We start from the raw sequence: 18,553 nt of genomic DNA, 5'->3' as shown, positions 1-18,553 counted from the left end.
GATCCGCAAATTCCCAAGTTATCTTTTAGATATTACTAATATTATAAATGTGAAACTTTGTGATTGTGGATGGATGTTTTACTCATTCACGCGAATGCTATTTAAGGGAGTTTAATAAAACTTTACAGCAATATAGCTTACACATGTATTTCACTTCGATTCAGATTTATTCTTTTTAACAGAATACTTCCTGGAGTCCAGGACGGGCAGTTGCTACAAATTTCACTACACAGGCCAGACGTGGCACCAAGCGTACATGACGTGTGTAGCTGAAGGTGGACACCTGGCCATCATCAACAGCGCTACTGAAGCGCAAGCACTCAAAGAGCTATTTGCTAAGTATCCTGCAAACACTATAAAGGCTTTACGCACAGACCCCATTTTCCTTGGATTTTTGGATTGGAACGAGGATAATACTTGGTTTACTATTCATGGTAATACTTTTTTACATAACTCCCAAAGTTTAGTTATAGGTTTAAATATATAAACCATACCAGTTCAAAACATACTTAACATAGTATTGTTTGCTGATGACATATCACTTATTTTCAAAGTAAAAAGATATACAACGGAATTTAATAATATAAATAATGCTCTTGAATTCAAAATATCTTTATTCATGTAGGTCTATTACAGACGCTTATGATATGTCAGTTCGGAATGATGTTGAGAGGAAAAGAAGTGACAAGATACTCAGCTCGTTCAAATAAATGTTGTACATGTCTACAATAATATAGATTCATTATAAATTCGAATTTGGGAGAATAGAGTTACCACCAGCATGTGCTATTGCAAAAGAAAAAAATCTAATCAGTGTTCGTAACCTGAACAGACCAGTCCCCACAAGAAAGATACAAAACTACCATGTAGTAAGCAAATCAATAACTTTTTTTTTTTCCAGGTGAGACATTAGATGAAGCCGGGTACAAGAATTGGCCGGCCGATCAGCCGGATAATGGTAAACATGGTAACCTGGGCCAACACTGCGGCGGCATGTTCAGAACGGGTTACTTGGACGATTTGTGGTGTGACGTCATCACTTTCCCATTCATTTGCGAAAAAAGCCCAGACAGTTTGCTTCTATAATAAATGTCCTTATAAATTAATATATAACAGAGAGAGTGGACTGTATTTATTGAAAAGAAAATAATTAATGGAAAAGGAAGTATAAATATGATTTCGACCTGGAAGAACTTCTTCCACACTCTGAACACCCCAAAGTAAGCAATGTAACACCACACTTACTCACCTTTGCTCAGGAACGTCCCGATGTGTAGTACTGTTTAGTGGCCACGCACTCTACAGTGTATATTTTCATTAAAAACAATTATATTGTATTAAATAATTCCTTAATTATCTTGTTTTATATAGATAAAAATACGGAGCGACCTTTTAATTCCAGTCCTTATTTTCAATTGTTTTATTATTCTTTTCTTGAAATTTAAGTGGCCACATGTTTTTATATGTGGCCAGTATTACCGAGCGCCCTTTCCTCCAGTAAGCAAGCCGGTGATACAACCTGCTTAGACTAAGGAGGTTCGGAATACGGATCAAAATGTTTTATCTGTGACTGTACTTTGATTCTTTGGACATTAAAAATATTTTAATTCTACGATTGTTTCATTATTCCTTATTAGATGCCTTTCCTTATGCGAGCAGCTAAGGAGTGGAACTCTCTACCAACATCTGTTCTGTGTCTATTCTTGCCTCTTGCTACATTGGCTCTTTCAAGTAAGAGTAGGCACTATTAGAGCTTGTAACAGCTTAGACCGCATTACCTTTACCTTTTATTACACCTTTTATACCTTTTATACCTTTTTTTTTACGTCATGAAAATCCATCATGGAGAACCATTCTCTTAGGGAAGAATGGATACTGCCGGACTCCTACCTGCTAAAAACCTGACGACTGTTCCTCCTGGACATAATCGCCGTGACCATGGGATCGCGCAAGGCATTCTCCACCGGCGTGGTCCCCATCGAAGGGACCTTCCATCTAGGTGTGCAGGGAACAGTCTCTGCACGCCACCTCCCAGACCTTAATGCCTCCCCGGTGAGCTTCGGATTGCCCTAACAATCCACCACCCTAGGGTCAAGTATGGATTCGATGTCCACACTGATCAGACTCAGGTGTCCATCGAATCTCCCCCGCCTACGCCGCGGCTGCGGCTCTGGCCTTTGGCAAGTGACACTGTTTAGTGCTGCCGACTCTATGGACCGCATTAATACCTAACCTAACGCTCAAATATAGAAATAAACAAATAAATATATCTAGTACGCTTTCAAACATTTCTGCCTACAGCCGTACAAGGATTTATAATAAAGTAACAACATAGAAAGGGAAACATTTCTGAATTATTTGTGGCGAGTCACACGTAAAGAAACATTTATTTCTTAAAAATATTATCCCCATTGTGTCTGCGGCTTACAAAGACGAGGAAAACATTATCACACAAATAAAAATTGCTAGAAATTAATAGGTTGTTATTTCGAAAGTGCTTTAGTGTGATCACACACTTTCTAATACGTTTCATCTCTTTTTTTTGTTTATTATGCTGTATGGCTATGATCCGAGTCATTTTGAGCAACTGATATAAATAATATAATATAATATAATCTCAGGACAATTCACACAGCGCCATCTAGTCCCAAGTTAAGCTAGCTAAAGCTTGTGTTGTGAGTACTAGACAACTGATACAAATACCTACATTTTTTTTTTCGTAAAATCATACATATTATAAATAGAAAACACCCAGACCGATACAAACAATTAGACTCATGAATACAAATGTTTGTGCCGTGCGAGGAATCGAACCCGCGAACATCGGACGTAAAGCGGTGTGCTAGACCGCTAGACCACCGAGGTCGTCAAGGTATACAATACTTAGATACATGTATTAAATAAATGTATACATAATATACATAGAAAACTACTGGACCAAAACAAGTAATCATGCTCATGACTACAAATACTAGCTATGTGCGGGGAATCGAACCGGCGACCTTGAGAAGTGAAGCGATATAGTAAACCGCAGAAAATTAATAATCTTGTAGTCGACAAGTGGTCATAGATGTTCAATTTTAATAAGTCTGATTTAAATGAAGATAATTGTACAACATTATTTCATGTAATATAAAATTTACTCCCATAGGATCGTTTGTGCTAATTTTGTATGAGAACAACAACTTGTTTGTTTAACATTACATGTTGCGAGGTATTATGTAGCTTGATTATACTCTTGGGCATTGTCCAGAGGACTGCAGTATAGTTTCATTACGGACAATGTAGGAAGTTTCTTGATTTTTAGTCTTAAACTTAGTTTAAACTTTATGTTTCAAGAGGAGTACACAGAATAATATTACAATGAATCCACAGAATAAAATTCTTTATTATTCGTTGCATCTCTATACAGAAATGTTGCGTCTCCTTTCACCCAAGCGAGATAGCAATACTTTCACTCGTAACTGACGTAAATATTTAGTATTCGTTCAGCTCCACTCGTCTGACTCTATTATTACCTTAAATATAAGGATTTCTATTCGTTATTTTTAAAATTCATTATAATTTTAATCTCTTACATAATATTCCTAATTTTGATACCGTTTTATATTAAAACTTTTAAACAAGGCATTAGTTTAAAAATTAAAATGTATAATAAGGTACCTATTACTATCAGACAATTATGTACCTTCAAAAGAATTTAAATTGAAAATAAAATATTATTTTGAAAAACACCCTTTTTATAATATAACAGAATATATGACTCAAAATGTAATTATATAATTATACCGTAATCATGATTTTTAAACATTATAAAGACGTATTATAATTGTTTATACCGTGTATTGTGTACGTAATTAATTTATTTTATTTTATTTAATAATATAATTGTAATCGAATTTAAATTGTATAAATATCATTATTGTATATTATGACTTGCCATATATGTAAAGATTTTTTTTACATTGGTCAATAAATGAAACTAAACTAAACTAAACTATTATTTATAAGATTGGGCTAAAAATAAGTCCTTGTTTTTTAAATTGAGTTTTTCAGTTATATTTAATTCTATAAGAAAAAATTTATTAGTAAACCGTAAAGCAACTAATAGCTGCATTTTCCTATGTATGTGAGTGCAGAAAAAATTCATAGTAGGGAGAGAGGTCTGAATGTGTTATTTACCTGCACGTTCTCATGTGCTTATACAGGAAAAAAACAACTCTTCGTAGAATGCATTTATTGAAAACATATTAATATTAATTAATATGTTATTGTATATATTTACAAATAGCCGCCGGCAAATTACCTTTTCCTTAAAAGTGAGTAACAATACCACAATTGTGGCGATAAATGCTTATAGCTTATTTAAATAAATAATAATTATATAATTTTGAAGTTTCATTGTTTTTATTACTTACAATGTGTGCAGATATTTTTCTATCCAGCACGAAGGCCGTTCAAATGCGAATTAATACTCCAATAAACTACTGCTATTGAGTAAAAACAATTTAAGCATCTTGACGAGAGACAAAACACATGGTGAAATTAGACCTTGGCGTAACAATCTGCCGATTTTGATGATGAATGTTGAAGGGAATACGCCACTGCACCTCCTATGTGGCTGCCCACTGACGTACAAACGAAATATCTCCTTTGGGAGGAGATAAAAACTATTGCTCCTTCGCTGGCAGGCATTGGATGCGAGCAGCGCAGAACCGATCGTCGTGGAGATCTTTGGGGGAGCCCTATGTCCAGCAGTGGACGTCTTCCGGGCTGTGATGATGATGATGATGTATACAATCTTCCTAAGTGGGCATTGGGAGACTGTAAAGCTCATTTAGTTTCTTTTGGAATGTAGTGTATACTTTAAAAAAAAAACTAAAAAATAATCTATCCCGAGGAGATAAAAACTATCGCTCCTAAGAACATCTTTCAATTCTTGTACTTGATGAGTCTAGGTAGCGAGCTTTTAAAAAGGGCGAGCACTATAGATCTATGCAGGTCGCAGTGCTACAGGTTTTAGCACCTGACAATATCCCAAAACCCCCAATAAAAAAACACCTTTGAAACCGGATCATAGTTTCATGTATTACGTAACCATTTAGACCAGAGGGTCCTAAACTTTTTTGTGTCGTAGACCCCTTGCTATATTTTTCGGTTTTGGGTACACACCCATTCTTACCTGATATTGATTTTTTTGTAAATTTCTAACTGTAGTAAAGTTTAGTGTTAAAACATAAAGTAAAAACGACAAGGTGACTGCTGTCGTAGACCCCTTATATATATATAATAAACTGTATTATGGACCCCAGGGGGTCGATATAGACCACTATGGGAATGACTGATTTAGATGAACTTCTTAACATTCCCTATATTCACCGTGCGGGTGCAGGGTCCATCGTGTTACAGACAGGGAAACTCCGAGCAGTTCCCGGGACTTGTGACCCGGGTGTAGGTTTAAGAGGTCCCTTGCCGACGTCAACACTCACCATAACCGGTCGTGTTTCTCTCCCTGACCAGCCAAATTTTGTAGGAGGTAGACGAATATATTAATAATAATAATAATTGGGGGATGAGAAGTTTCAGTTAAAAAAAAAATAATAATAATCTCAGGACAATTCACACAGCGCCATCTAGACCCAAGTTAAGCTAACTAAAGCTTGTGTTACGGGTACTAGACAACTAATACAAATACATAAATTATTTTTTTTTTTGTAAATCCATACATATTACATACATAGAAATCACTCAGACCGATACAATCATACTCGTGAATACAAATCTTTGCACCGTGCGAGAAATCGAACCAGCGACCATCGGTCGTAACGGTCTAGACCGCCACCACCGATATAGCACCGTCGTCAATATGTCTGTCCATAAAACGTTTTATTTACCATCCAACCGCTGCTCTTCAGTTCACCCGTGATCATGGCAGTTGAAACACTGCCGAAATATCTGGAACTCAATAAACATAAATAAAACGTGGTATGAATGAATGAATGAATGAATGAATGAAACTCTTTATTGTTCCTCTCACAAAAAATACAATTACATACACGATTATGTATGAAATGATAAAAAAAACAACAATAAACAAAGAGGCAACAATGGGCGGCCTTATAGCTAAAAAGCGATCTCTTCCAGGTAACCTTAGAATGGAGCGAAGTGATTAGATTTGCGTCTGGTAGAGGTGTAATGATGGTAACAATATTAGAAGAAATGTTATAAATATACATATAACATAATAATATAATAAACTTACATATACATACATATATATGGATGTGTGATAACCTGTACTGGAAGGAAATCTTAGATGTGGTACTGTCGTGTGCCTGTGCACCACCCGGCAGTGGTCGTAATACGCTGACTGCACGATTCGTAAGACACTTCCCAATGTTTTATATTTCGGCGCCTAATGCTGATGCTATGAAGACTATATTCAAGGTTGGTATTTAGTTAATAATTGTTAGTAATTGTTAGTAATCGACTCAATGCTAGCAATATTCAGAACGTCCTATTGGCAGTTATATCTGGAAACTATCGTGATTAAATCATGATAAAAAATTATGGATGCATAGAATTAGAAGTTCTGAATCTTTCTTACTCAACTTTTTCTATTGAAAAACGTTTTAAGAAACTGATTATTGCTTTTACGATATACTCACACATACATACGACCGTAATACTATTATTACGATAACTTACGTAAATAGTCTTCGAACAGATGTGGACAGTTCGTTCCAAAGACGAGCACCTAGCACACTAAACGATTTGTCGTAGAATGTAGTGCTATGTCTTGGTGTCTTTAACTGGAGACTCTCTGACGATCTAAGATCAACGCTATGGTATGGAGGAAGGTAAACCGCTTCTTCAAGTAGTGAGGAGTTGAAGGGTTATAGAGAATGTTGAAGAAGAGTAAGAAGGTATTCTAACGAAAGCGAATGAGAAGCCACTTGAGTTTAGTGCGAAACTCGGAAATGTTCAGTACACTTGAGTTTAGTGCGAAACTCGGAATACATTTCCGAGTTTCGCACTAAACTCAAGTTGCACTGACATTTTCGGAGACAGAAAATAAATCTGATCAAATTTTTTTTAAGTCGCTCTAGTTTATTAAGTTGTACTTCTGTAATATTGGGGCAACAGGTGTCAGAGTAGTCAAGTATCGCATGAAGAAGAGTTGTTCCTAATCTTATATATAAAATTCTCGTGTCACAGTTTTCGTTCCCATACTCCTCCGAAATGGTTTGACTGATTCTCATGAAGTAGGTCTGAGAATCGGCCAACATCTATTTTTTATCCCTCTAAATGTTAGGGGTAGCCAACCCTAATTTTTTTTTTTAATTTTAAGGCAAAACAACGTTTGCCTGGACAGCTAGTTATATATATAAATAATGAACGCGTCAAATTTAAAACAATATATAAATGATTTATTCCTATTATTTATCTTTCTTATACATATATGTTACATAAAATTTTGTATATAATTAAAAAGGCAGAAGGAAAATAATGCAGAAATTAATTAAAAACAGGATACGTTCTCATATTGACTAGCTGTATCGGCGACTTCGTGCGCGTTGAATTTAGCATTATTTATCTAAAATAAAAGATTTTTTCTAAAATAAAAGTTGCCTAAGTCACTCATTATTATATCAGCTACCTACCAATAAAAGTCCCATCAAAATCGGTCCAGCCATTTCAGAGATTAGCCGGAACAAACAGACAGATAGACAGACAAAAATTTTTAAAAATGTTATTTTGGTGCATGTACCATATCTATATTCATATGCATGTAGTAAAAAACGGTTATTTAAATATTACAAACAGACACTCCAATTTTATTTATATATCTATATATATAAATAAAATTGGATTGATTAAATATAGAAATTGATAATGAATTATATAAATACATGTGATTTAATTAATTTCAATGTTTTTCAAAGCAAAGAGTTACTATTTGTATGTTTATAATATACGAATTAGCTATGATTAATTATTTCTCTGTGCTGGGTATTTTGGCGTTATTCTGTGATATTACAGTGGGTAAGTCTCTATTTTATAAGTTATATCCAAAATAATATTTTTAAGTTAATTCATAAAGCCAAGAGCTTATATTATGGAAACTTGACAACTGATATAAAAACATAGATATATATTTTTTGGAAGTATTTTTTTTTACATTTTTTTGCACCAGTTACAGAAAATATTAATTACTATAAAAATATGTATGACAATGACGAGGACAAAGGGCGGCCTTAGCGCTAAGCAAGCTCTTACAGGCAACCTTTAATGTATGTATGGTATATGGAAGTATGTATATTATATCCCATCAAAAACATAAATGTGAAATGATAGCCGAGTTTAATATTATGATATATGCCTTGATTGTTGACTTCTACGACAAAAGAGATGAGATCTAAATGGGTTGTTTTCTATATCAACTATAAAATAATAGATCGTCTCTAAACTCGTTTAAGGTTGCTTAACACTGCGTTCATCTGTAAGAATTGTTTTCTATATCAACTATAAAATAATAGATCGTCTCTAAACTCGTTTAAGGTTGCTTAACACTGCGTTCATCTGTAAGAAATCGCAAGACTGTTTATTATCAGATTCTCGACTGCGATAACTCGATATAGTGGTTTTTTTTTCGGAATACTCTAATGCTGTTGGAAGCAGCTGACTTTTAAGGTTTCAGTGGACGATAGGGTGTAGGGCAGATGGCACTCCAAATCAAGGAAGGACTTCAACTCCCCAAATCAAGGAAGGACTTATGGAGCGGCTGAAGGCCAACTCCCGCCTGACGGATACGAATTTGGGTACCTCTAGATATCGTGATGTGACTGCCCCATTGCCATTACAGCTGACGAATAACCAGAAGCTGCGTCATCTGTTGCCAAATTGTAAACTTATTAAGTGTGTTAAATTAATTCTTAGTTTTTCTCAACAGCTGGCAGACAGTATCGGTATGACTATAGTACAGCCAAAGTGAAAGGTTGGCTGAAACTGCATTATGTACCAACAACCTGGCACCAAGCACGAATGCGGTGTCATGCCGAAGGTAAAATGTTTATACAAAAGCAATCAAGCGCTGTCACCATTTTTTTAAATTGACAATACTCGAATACCTTACAGTTACGGATTACGCTGGCAGGCACCAGTGGAGGATGATATGATGAATGAGATCAGGTCAGTTAGCCCATCATGGCCAATTTACCAGGAATTTGTAATGGTAGTTTTTAGGGGAAGAGGTCTTCCGCTTGGAGGCCAATCGACAAGGTTCAAAACTGAGGACCCAATTGCTAGCAATTTTTTTAATGGATGATACACGAATAGTGTCCCCACAGTCATAGATTATGATGGTAGGCACCAGTGGATGATGATAAGATGAATGGTCAGGTCAGGTTAGTTAGCCCAGGAATTTGTCATGGTAGTTTTTAGGGGACGAGGTCTTCCGCTTGGAGGCCAATCGACAAGGTTCAAGACTGGGGACCCCATTGCTAGAAATTTTTTTAATGGATGATACACGAATAGTGTCCCCATAGTCACGGATTACGCTGGCAGGTACCAGTGGAGGATGATAAGATGAATGAGGTCAGGTCAGTTAGCCCATCATGGCCAATTTACCAGGAATTTGTAATGGTAGTTTTTAGGGGAAGAGGTCTTCCGCTTGGAGGCCAATCGACAAGGTTCAAGACTTGGGACCCCATTGCTAGCAATTTTTTTAATGGATGATACACGAATAGTGTCTCCGTAGTCACGGATTACGCTGGCAGGTACCAGTGGACGATGATAAGGTCAGGTCAGATTAGTTAGCCTAGAAATTTGTCATGGTAGTTTTTAGGGGAGGAGGTCTTCCGCTTGGAGTTCAACCGACAAGGTCGAAGACTGAGGACTCATTGCTAGCAATTTTTTTAATGGATGATACACGAATAGTGTCCCCGCAGTCATAGATTACGCTGGCAGGTACCAGTTGATAAGGTCAGGTCAGATTAGTTAGCCCAGGAATTTGTCATGGTAGTTTTTAGGGGACGAGGTCTTCCGCTTGGAGGCCAATCGACAAGGTTCAAGACTGGGGACCCCATTGCTAGAAATTTTTTTAATGGATGATACACGAATAGTGTCCCCATAGTCACGGATTACGCTGGCAGGTACCAGTGGAGGATGATAAGATGAATGAGGTCAGGTCAGTTAGCCCATCATGGCCAATTTACCAGGAATTTGTAATGGTAGTTTTTAGGGGAAGAGGTCTTCCGCTTGGAGGCCAATCGACAAGGTTCAAGACTTGGGACCCCATTGCTAGCAATTTTTTTAATGGATGATACACGAATAGTGTCTCCGTAGTCACGGATTACGCTGGTACCAGTGGACGATGATAAGGTCAGGTCAGATTAGTTAGCCTAGAAATTTGTCATGGTAGTTTTTAGGGGAGGAGGTCTTCCGCTTGGAGTTCAACCGACAAGGTCGAAGACTGAGGACTCCATTGCTAGCAATTTTTTTAATGGATGATACACGAATAGTGTCCTCGCAGTCACGGATTACGCTGGCAGGTACCAGTGGAGGATGATAAGGTCAGGTCAGGTTAGTTAGCCCAGGAATTTGTCATGGTAGTTTTTGGGGAAGAGGTCTTCCGCTTGGACGCCAATGGACAAGGTCGAAGACTGAGGACCCAATTGCTAGCAATTTTTTTAATGGATGATACACGAATAGTGTCCTCGCAGTCATGGATTACGCTGGCAGGTACCAGTGGAGGATGATAAGGTCAGGTCAGATTAGTTAGCCTAGGAATTTGTCATGGTAGTTTTTAGGGGAGGAGGTCTTCCGCTTGGAGGCCAATCGATAAGGTTCAAAACTGAGGACCCCATTGCTAACAATTTTTTTAATGGATGATACACGAATAGTGTCTCCGCAGTCATAGATTACACTGGCAGGTACCAGTGGAGGATGATAAGGTCAGGTCAGATTAGTTAGCCTAGGAATTTGTCATGGTAGTTTTTAGGGGAGGAGGTCTTCCGCTTGGAGGTCAACCGACAAGGTTGAAGACTGAGGAGTCCATTGCTAGCAATTTTTTTAATGGATGATACACGAACAGTGTCCCCGCAGTCACGGATTACGCTGGTAGGCACCAGTGGATGATGATAAGATGAATGGTCAGGTCAGGTTATTTAGCCCAGGAATTTGTCATGGTAGTTTATAGGGGAACCGCTTGAAGGTCAACCCACAAGTCTGAGGACCTCATTGCTAGCAATGGAATTCTCAGTTCACATTACTAACAATTCCCTTCCCCGCCGCTTTACAGACCATAATAATATTAGTAATATTTGTATTAAAAATTGCTTTCATCATCATCATCATCGTCATCATCATCATCATCTGTTTCTTCCTTATCCCATTTATTTGTGGTCGTCGTAATATGTTTTTCGCTTCCATTCATCCCTCTTCGCAGTCATCGTGTTATTTACTTCCTTTTGTTAGAATTCACATCATTATCGTAGAAAAAATCCTATATTTTAAAATATATTAAAAGAAGGTAGTTTGTTTTTAGTACTAATGAAGTACCCAATGTAAGGATTATTGCGAATATAGTAAATAGCGCCATCTTGTAAATACGGAGGTCGGTAGTTGAATAATCCTCTTTCGTTGCGTGAGCCGCGGCATTCAGTCGACGAGCGCAGAGCGTGCCAGTTGTGTTTTGGATATTAAAGTGAATTGTATTAGCAATGGGTTTATCCCGGTCTTAGTTGGGCCTGGGGGGAAGCTGCAAGTAGTGAAGGTGAGTGTTAATGCATTCTAAAAGGGCCTTTTAAACCTACACCCGTGTCACAAGTCACGGGCGCTACTTGGGGTTTCCCTTGCGGTAGCCGGCTTCAAAGCCTCAGTCGTCCATCATAAATAGTGCTTCTTACACTTTCTTACCATATCATCTTTAACACAGTCCATCCATCATGACAAAAATTTTATGGAGACAACTGGGATATAAATTCAGATTTCTGTAAAAGGTGATAATAATAATATCTCAGGACAATTCGCTCAGCGCCATTTAGTATTATGCCAAGCAGAGCTTGTGTTATGGGTACTAGACATCTATATAAATTGCTGTTCGTTAGTCTCGCTAAAATTCGAGAACGATGAACCACTTTGGCTAATTTTAGTCTTGAAATATTCGTGGAAGTCCAGAGATGGTTTTAACTAGGAAAAATGCAAGGAATATAGTAAAAAATAACATTTTTATTCCCATACAAACTGTTCGTACCTGTCGAATAGGTTGCGTTCAGAAATTTATTGCGTAAGTAAACTTTAAAAAACTTTTGACATGTAATTTAATATTGGCTGTTCCCGTGACTACGTTCGCGTGCAATTTAACTTTAATTTTCTAAAATACGAGTAAAAGTAGCCTAAGTTACTCCTTATTACATCAGCTACCTGTCAAAACAAGTCCCGTCAAAATCGGTCCAGCCATTTCAGAGATTAGCCGGAACAAACAGACAGACAGACAAAAATTGTAAAAAATGTTATTTTGGTGTATGTGCCGTATTTATATTCATATTTATGTAGTAAAAAACGGTTATTTCAATATTACAAACAGACACTTCAATTTTATTTATATGTATAGATAAACGCGAAAATTTGTGTATAGATGTTTCTTATTTTTTCAGACAGAAACTGCTGAACGGATTTTGATGAAACTTTACAGTAATAATAATAACAAACAACAATCTTAGGACAATTCACACAGCGCCATATAGACCCAAGTTAAGTTAGCTAAAGCTTGTGTTATATATAAGACACCCAGACCGAGACAAAAAATCATACTCATAAATACAAATGTTTGTGCCGTGCGAGGAATCGAACCCGCGACCATCGGACGTAAAGCGGTGTGTTAGACCGCTAGACCACCGAGGTCGTCAAGTAATAGCTTATACATCAGAATAACATATAGGCTATACATTTCAAAGGGTGAAACCGCGGGCACAACTAGTTGTTAATTTTAACAGTTGTTTTAAATTTTAACCTACATTGTTAGTCGTTTTCCAGATATAGACATATTTTCTTGTAATTTGCTGGAATAGAATAGAATAGAATAGAAAATCATTTATTCAAATAAACTTACATTGAAGCACTTTTGAATAGTCATTACATTTTTTAATCTACCGCTCGTTCGGAAAGCTGTCTCATCACAAGAAGAACGAGCAAGAAACTTGCGTGTTGCTCTTTTAAATAATTTTATTATTACTTTACATTTTTAAGTTTAAGTGTGTGAATACAAACCACCAATTAGCACTAATTCTATTAAATACTCAAATAGAAAAAAATATTGAATATATAACCCACTGGTTAAACAATTAATAAGAGGAAATCAGTCATAGTGATTAGAGCAGACCAGTCCCTACAAGCAGCACCCGTTCACGAGTATGACGGATGAGCCAGCCATCACTGTGCTCGACCATATTTTAGGGAGCCCAATGACCCGGCCCACCACGCCGCCACAAGTCTGGACATTTTAGTGAGCATGACTACTCAAAACACTAGACTATGTCAAAGCTACTTACAATGCTGGAGTTTCGTAGGATGGCAGTAGATTATTTATGTAGTGTGTAAAATTGAGATTAAGTATTATTTTTCACTTGTCTCCTTATGTAATTAGTGTTTATAATTGTGTTTATTTGTATACAATCTTCCTAAATGGGTATATTGGGAGACTGTAAAGCTTATTTAGTTTTTTTTTCGGACTACTCTAATGCTGTTGGCCGCAGCTGGCCTTTACAGCTTCACCGGACGATAGGGGCGAGTGCAGATGGCACTCCAAACCCGCGGAAGAACTTATGGAGCGGCTGAAGGCCAACTCCTGCCTGACGGATGCGACTTTAGTCTGAGGGCACCACTTGGGGTTCGAACCTCGGCTCAGGCCGTCGTAATATCGATCCCCGTTTGAATTAGACGGGGGATCTATCGGAGGGACACATAAATAAATATATATGTATTTTTGAACAGGCGCTGTCTTGGCTTCACCTCTCAATGCATCATTTCTGCACGCTATGACCACTATGATGTCAACCAACATAAGTACTACGAAATGTGGAGTACTCAGCGGAATTCATGCGATATTCTATGAAGGCGTTTATTCATCGCTAGAAGGTATAATGATAATATTTTCAGCCTCAGAGAAAAATGGGAAAAACCTGATTTTTTAAATTGATGCTACGTTTACATTCAGCCGCTTCCCCTGCCACTCCCGCTGCCGGAAATATTGCCGGGCGACAACTGAGCGAGAGGGCTGAATGTAAAAACACGCTGCCACTCGCGCTGCCAGTCCTTTGACTCGCGCACGAAAAACCGACAATCGAGGGAGCGCCGGGCAGCGCGAGTGGCAGCGCCAATGGCATGGGAAGTGTTTCCACTCGTGTGTACGCGCTGTTCACTTCCCAGCCCACTCGGGCTGAATGTAAATTGGGCATGATAATTGTTTTTAGCAGAAGCAGCATCGAAGGGTATTTTTGACATTTCATTTGTAATGGTTTATTTACCAATTTTCAGCTCTATATGAATTTTGGCTGAGTTATAATTTTTTTTTATGTATTTTGACTCTATTATATCATTTTACTTCTTACTAATATTATAAACGCGAAAGTTTCTAAGTATGGATGTTTGTTACTTTGTCACGCAAAAACTACTGAACGGATTGTGATGAAACTTTACAGTAATATACTTTATGCATCAGAATAACATATAGGCTATATGATTTATTAAAAAATTTTTCGGATGTAACCACGGCCATACCTAGTAATATGCGAAAGTTTGTGAGTATAGATGGATGTTTGTTACTCTTTCACGCAAAGACTACTAAACGGATTTTATTGACACTTTACCGTACTGTATGTATTTAAAAGTGCATTAAAGAATAAATAAAAGTAACGTCTAATTTGATAAAAGAAATATGATTAATGTTTTTTTATTTCATTTCAGGAATACCACTCAGCAGGATTCCGGTGCGCTGGGCACCTGATGAGCCACATTATAATGAGGATAATGAAAGTTGCCTACTCCTTCTACCAAATGGAGACATGGCAGTCATTAACACTTCTGATGTGTACCCATATATATGCTATAAGAAGAAAACTAAAAATGTACTGACAGGATGTGGCACTTACGATAGTAGTGAGTATTTTGAGGAACGCAATATATAATTATTAGATTAAAAGATTGAAACAATGGACAAAAAAAACACAAATTTGTTTACGAGTTCTAACATGATATAGAATAAAGGGACTAATTGAAAACTACTAATTGGTGTGGGTCTCACTCCCTCCCCTTCTGAATCAACCGGCCAGAAATTAGGACGGCCAGAGACAATGGTCTTTTTTTTATACCACGTAGGTGGCAAACAAGCATACGTCGCATCTGATGGTACAGTTACCGCAGCCTATGGACGCCTGAAACACCAGGGGTGTCACGTGCGCGTTGCCGACCCTTAAGAAACCTTAATATACTATTCTTGAAAAACACCATGCTGTAGTCTCTCGAGAAAACCTCGGCAGGAAATTCATTCCACAATCTAAGTGTACGCGAGGAAGCTCCTCTGAAACCGCACTGTTCGGAACCACTTAGGTTCCAGCGTGTGGGGATGAAATTCCTATCGATGGCGAGCGGTGCGATGGTAAAAGGTAGCTGTAGGCATCATGTCGAACAATTCATCAGAACACAGTCCGTTGTATATACGGTAGAACACACAAAGCGAAGCGAAGTCTCGCCTCAAGCTAAGTGGCTCGATACCGTTTGAGAGATTGGGATCATCGACAATTCTCATGCACGTCTCTGAACTGAATCAAAAGGACCGAGCTGGTATCCAGGTGCTCCTGCCTAAATATATAATATTACAGTGTCGTTGACTAATTTGTACATACGAGTATAGAGCAATTATATGACTTTCTATTATATATCCAAATATCTGTTTGATAGATTACCACCTGGAGCCCAGAATCGGGAGCTGTTACAAATTTCACAACACATGCCTGACATGGCATAAAGCATACATGACGTGTGCTGGTGAAGGTGGACACCTGGCCATCATCAACAGCGCTATTGAAGCTGAAGCACTCAAAGAGCTATACGCTAAGTATCCATCAAACACAATAAACTGCAGATACAAAGATTCGGCGATGATCGGTTTTCTGGACTGGACCCAAGATAGTGTTTGGCTGACTATACATGGTAAGCTATATATATAAATAAAATTGGAGTATCTGTTTGTAATATTGCAATAACCGTTTTTTACTACATGCATATGAATATAAATACGGTACATACACCAAAATAACAATTTTTACAATTTTTGTCTGTCTGTCTGTTTGTTCCGGCTAATCTCTGAAATGGCTGGACTGATTTTGACGGAACTTTTTTTGACACGTAGCTGATGTAATAAGGAGTAACTTAGGGTACTTTTATGTTAGATTTTTTATTTAGAAAAATTAAGTTAAATTCCACGCGGACGAAGTCGAGGGTGCAACTAGTTAACAATAAGTATTTATCAATAATTGAATGATAATTATAAAACGAAGTCGCTGTCGCTGTCTGTCCGTCCCTATGTATGCTTAAAAAACTATACAACGGATTTAGAAGTGGTTTTTGTTTAATAGATATATGTATAATACATCTACACCCAGGCGAAGCCGGAGCGAATAGCTAGTAATATTATAAATGAAAATAGAGAGGGATATCTGTTACTGATTTTGAAGCGGTTTTTTCTAATAGATAGTGTGATTCTAGAGGAAGGTTTATATGATATATATAATACATGTACACCCGTGCGAAACCGGGGCGAGTAGTTTATATAAATATAACAAATCATCATCATCGCAGCCCGGAAGACGTCCAATATAACATATATACATATTGAATTATTTCTAATCGGTAGTTTATATTCATACACTTCAATTTAAAAATGTAAAGTAATAATAAAATTATTTAAAAGAGCAACACGCAAGTTTCTTGCTCGTTCTTCTTGTGATGAGACAGCTTTCCGAATGAGCGGTAGATTAAAAAAATGTGATGACTATTCAGAATTGTGTCAATGTAAGTTTATTTGAATAAATGATTATCTATTCTATTCTATATATGTAGATAGATAACATTTTTATTTATTCTAAAGGCTATTTACGACATTTTACGCTATATACTAGCTCAGCCCGTGACTCCGTCCGCGTGGAATAGTGACCTTGATCAAATAAAGAAAATATATCTAGTAAGATTACAATCCAAAAAAAATTTCATCGTTCTACTTAAAAAATGATGATATCTTAGTACCTTTCATCTCCGCTTACAAGTTTTAAGAGCAACACATAAGTTTCTTGCTTATTCTTCTTGTGATGAATCTGCATTCCGAATAAGCGGTAGAATAAAAAAACTTGACTATTCAAAAGTGCTTATATTAAGTTTATTTGAATAAAGATTATTTCTATTCTATTCTATCAAGACAATGACGACCTCGTTGGTCTAGCGGTCTAGCACACCGCTTTACGTCCGATGGTTCGAATTCCTCGCACGGCACAAACATTTGTATTCATGAGTATGATTGTTTGTATCTGGGTGTTTTCTATGAATAATAGGTATGTATTTACGAAAAAAAATTATCAATGTATTTGTATCAGTTGTTTAGTACCCATAATACAAGCTTTAGCTAGCTTAACTTGGGTCTAGATGGCGCTGTGTGAATTGTTCTGAGATTATTATTATTATTTCTTTATATATATATCTCTCTCTCCCTTTGATGCGATAATAGACATGATTATTATTATTATTAAACCTTTTTCGCACTAAAAAGTAGCCTATGTCCTTTTTCAGGATCTAGACTATCTGTGTAACAAATTTCATATTATATCATGAGATTATGCTACGTAGTATGTTGTTGGCGTCAGTAATATATAACCTCATATCCCTTTGCAGGCGAGACATTACAAAAAGCAGGTTACTCAAGCTGGAGTAATGGTGCCCCAGATAATGCGACACGGGGCAACTTGGGGCAGCAGTGCGGGGCCATCCTGAGGACTGGCCTGCTGAACGACGTGTGGTGTGCCGCGGTTCCGTTCGCTTTTATCTGCGAGAAAAGTCCAGACAGCCTACTCTTCGACAACGACTTGGATTACATATAAATCGATAAAGTGCTAAAATCATAAAAAAAAATTAATTTGTATTATCCAAAAAAGTCACTATTGTTCGAACAATGTCTGCACTCAGTTGACGATTGTTAAAATTATTTTATTACTAGCTGTACCCGCGAGTTTGTCTGCTTCGAATTTAACTTTATTTTTTTTTTTAAATAAAAGAATATTTCTAAAGTAAAAGTAGTCTAAGTTACTACTTATTACATCAGCTACCAGCCAATAAAATTGCCGTCAAAATCGGTACAGCCATTTCAGAGATCAGCCGAAACAAACAGATTAACAGATTATTGATACTTAACTGACGATTGTTAAAATAATTTTATTATTATTGAAATTGTTAATCGTTACTCAACTGAAGATTGTTAAAACTATTACATTACTATTGATTTTAT

At 37.0% G+C, this 18,553-nt stretch overlaps 2 protein-coding genes across 2 annotated transcripts; both read left to right on the top strand.

Annotated features, from left to right (window-relative positions):
- Positions 1-182: 182 nt before the first annotated feature.
- On the top strand, positions 183-1,086 carry LOC131843063 (hemolymph lipopolysaccharide-binding protein-like; the record flags this gene model as incomplete). Its single annotated transcript, XM_059191656.1, has 2 exons — positions 183-434; positions 902-1,086. Coding segments are annotated over 2 exons (437 nt in total), but the record flags the coding sequence as incomplete, so codon positions are not given.
- Positions 1,087-1,938: 852 nt separating this feature from the next.
- On the top strand, positions 1,939-18,345 carry LOC131843062 (uncharacterized). Its single transcript, XM_059191655.1, has 6 exons — positions 1,939-2,052; positions 8,941-9,064; positions 13,996-14,139; positions 14,968-15,159; positions 15,961-16,212; positions 17,944-18,345. The coding sequence occupies exons 1-6, from the start codon at positions 1,939-1,941 to the stop codon at positions 18,147-18,149; spliced, it is 1,032 nt and encodes a 343-aa protein (XP_059047638.1). The 3' UTR covers positions 18,150-18,345.
- Positions 18,346-18,553: the final 208 nt, after the last annotated feature.

This window comes from Achroia grisella, unplaced genomic scaffold, assembly GCF_030625045.1.
Source record: "Achroia grisella isolate CSIRO2021 unplaced genomic scaffold, CSIRO_AGI_Agris_v1 utg27364, whole genome shotgun sequence".
Taxonomy (NCBI): domain Eukaryota; kingdom Metazoa; phylum Arthropoda; class Insecta; order Lepidoptera; family Pyralidae; genus Achroia; species Achroia grisella.
Note: the sequence above shows the minus strand (reverse complement) of the source record. Positions and strands in the feature narration are given on the sequence as shown.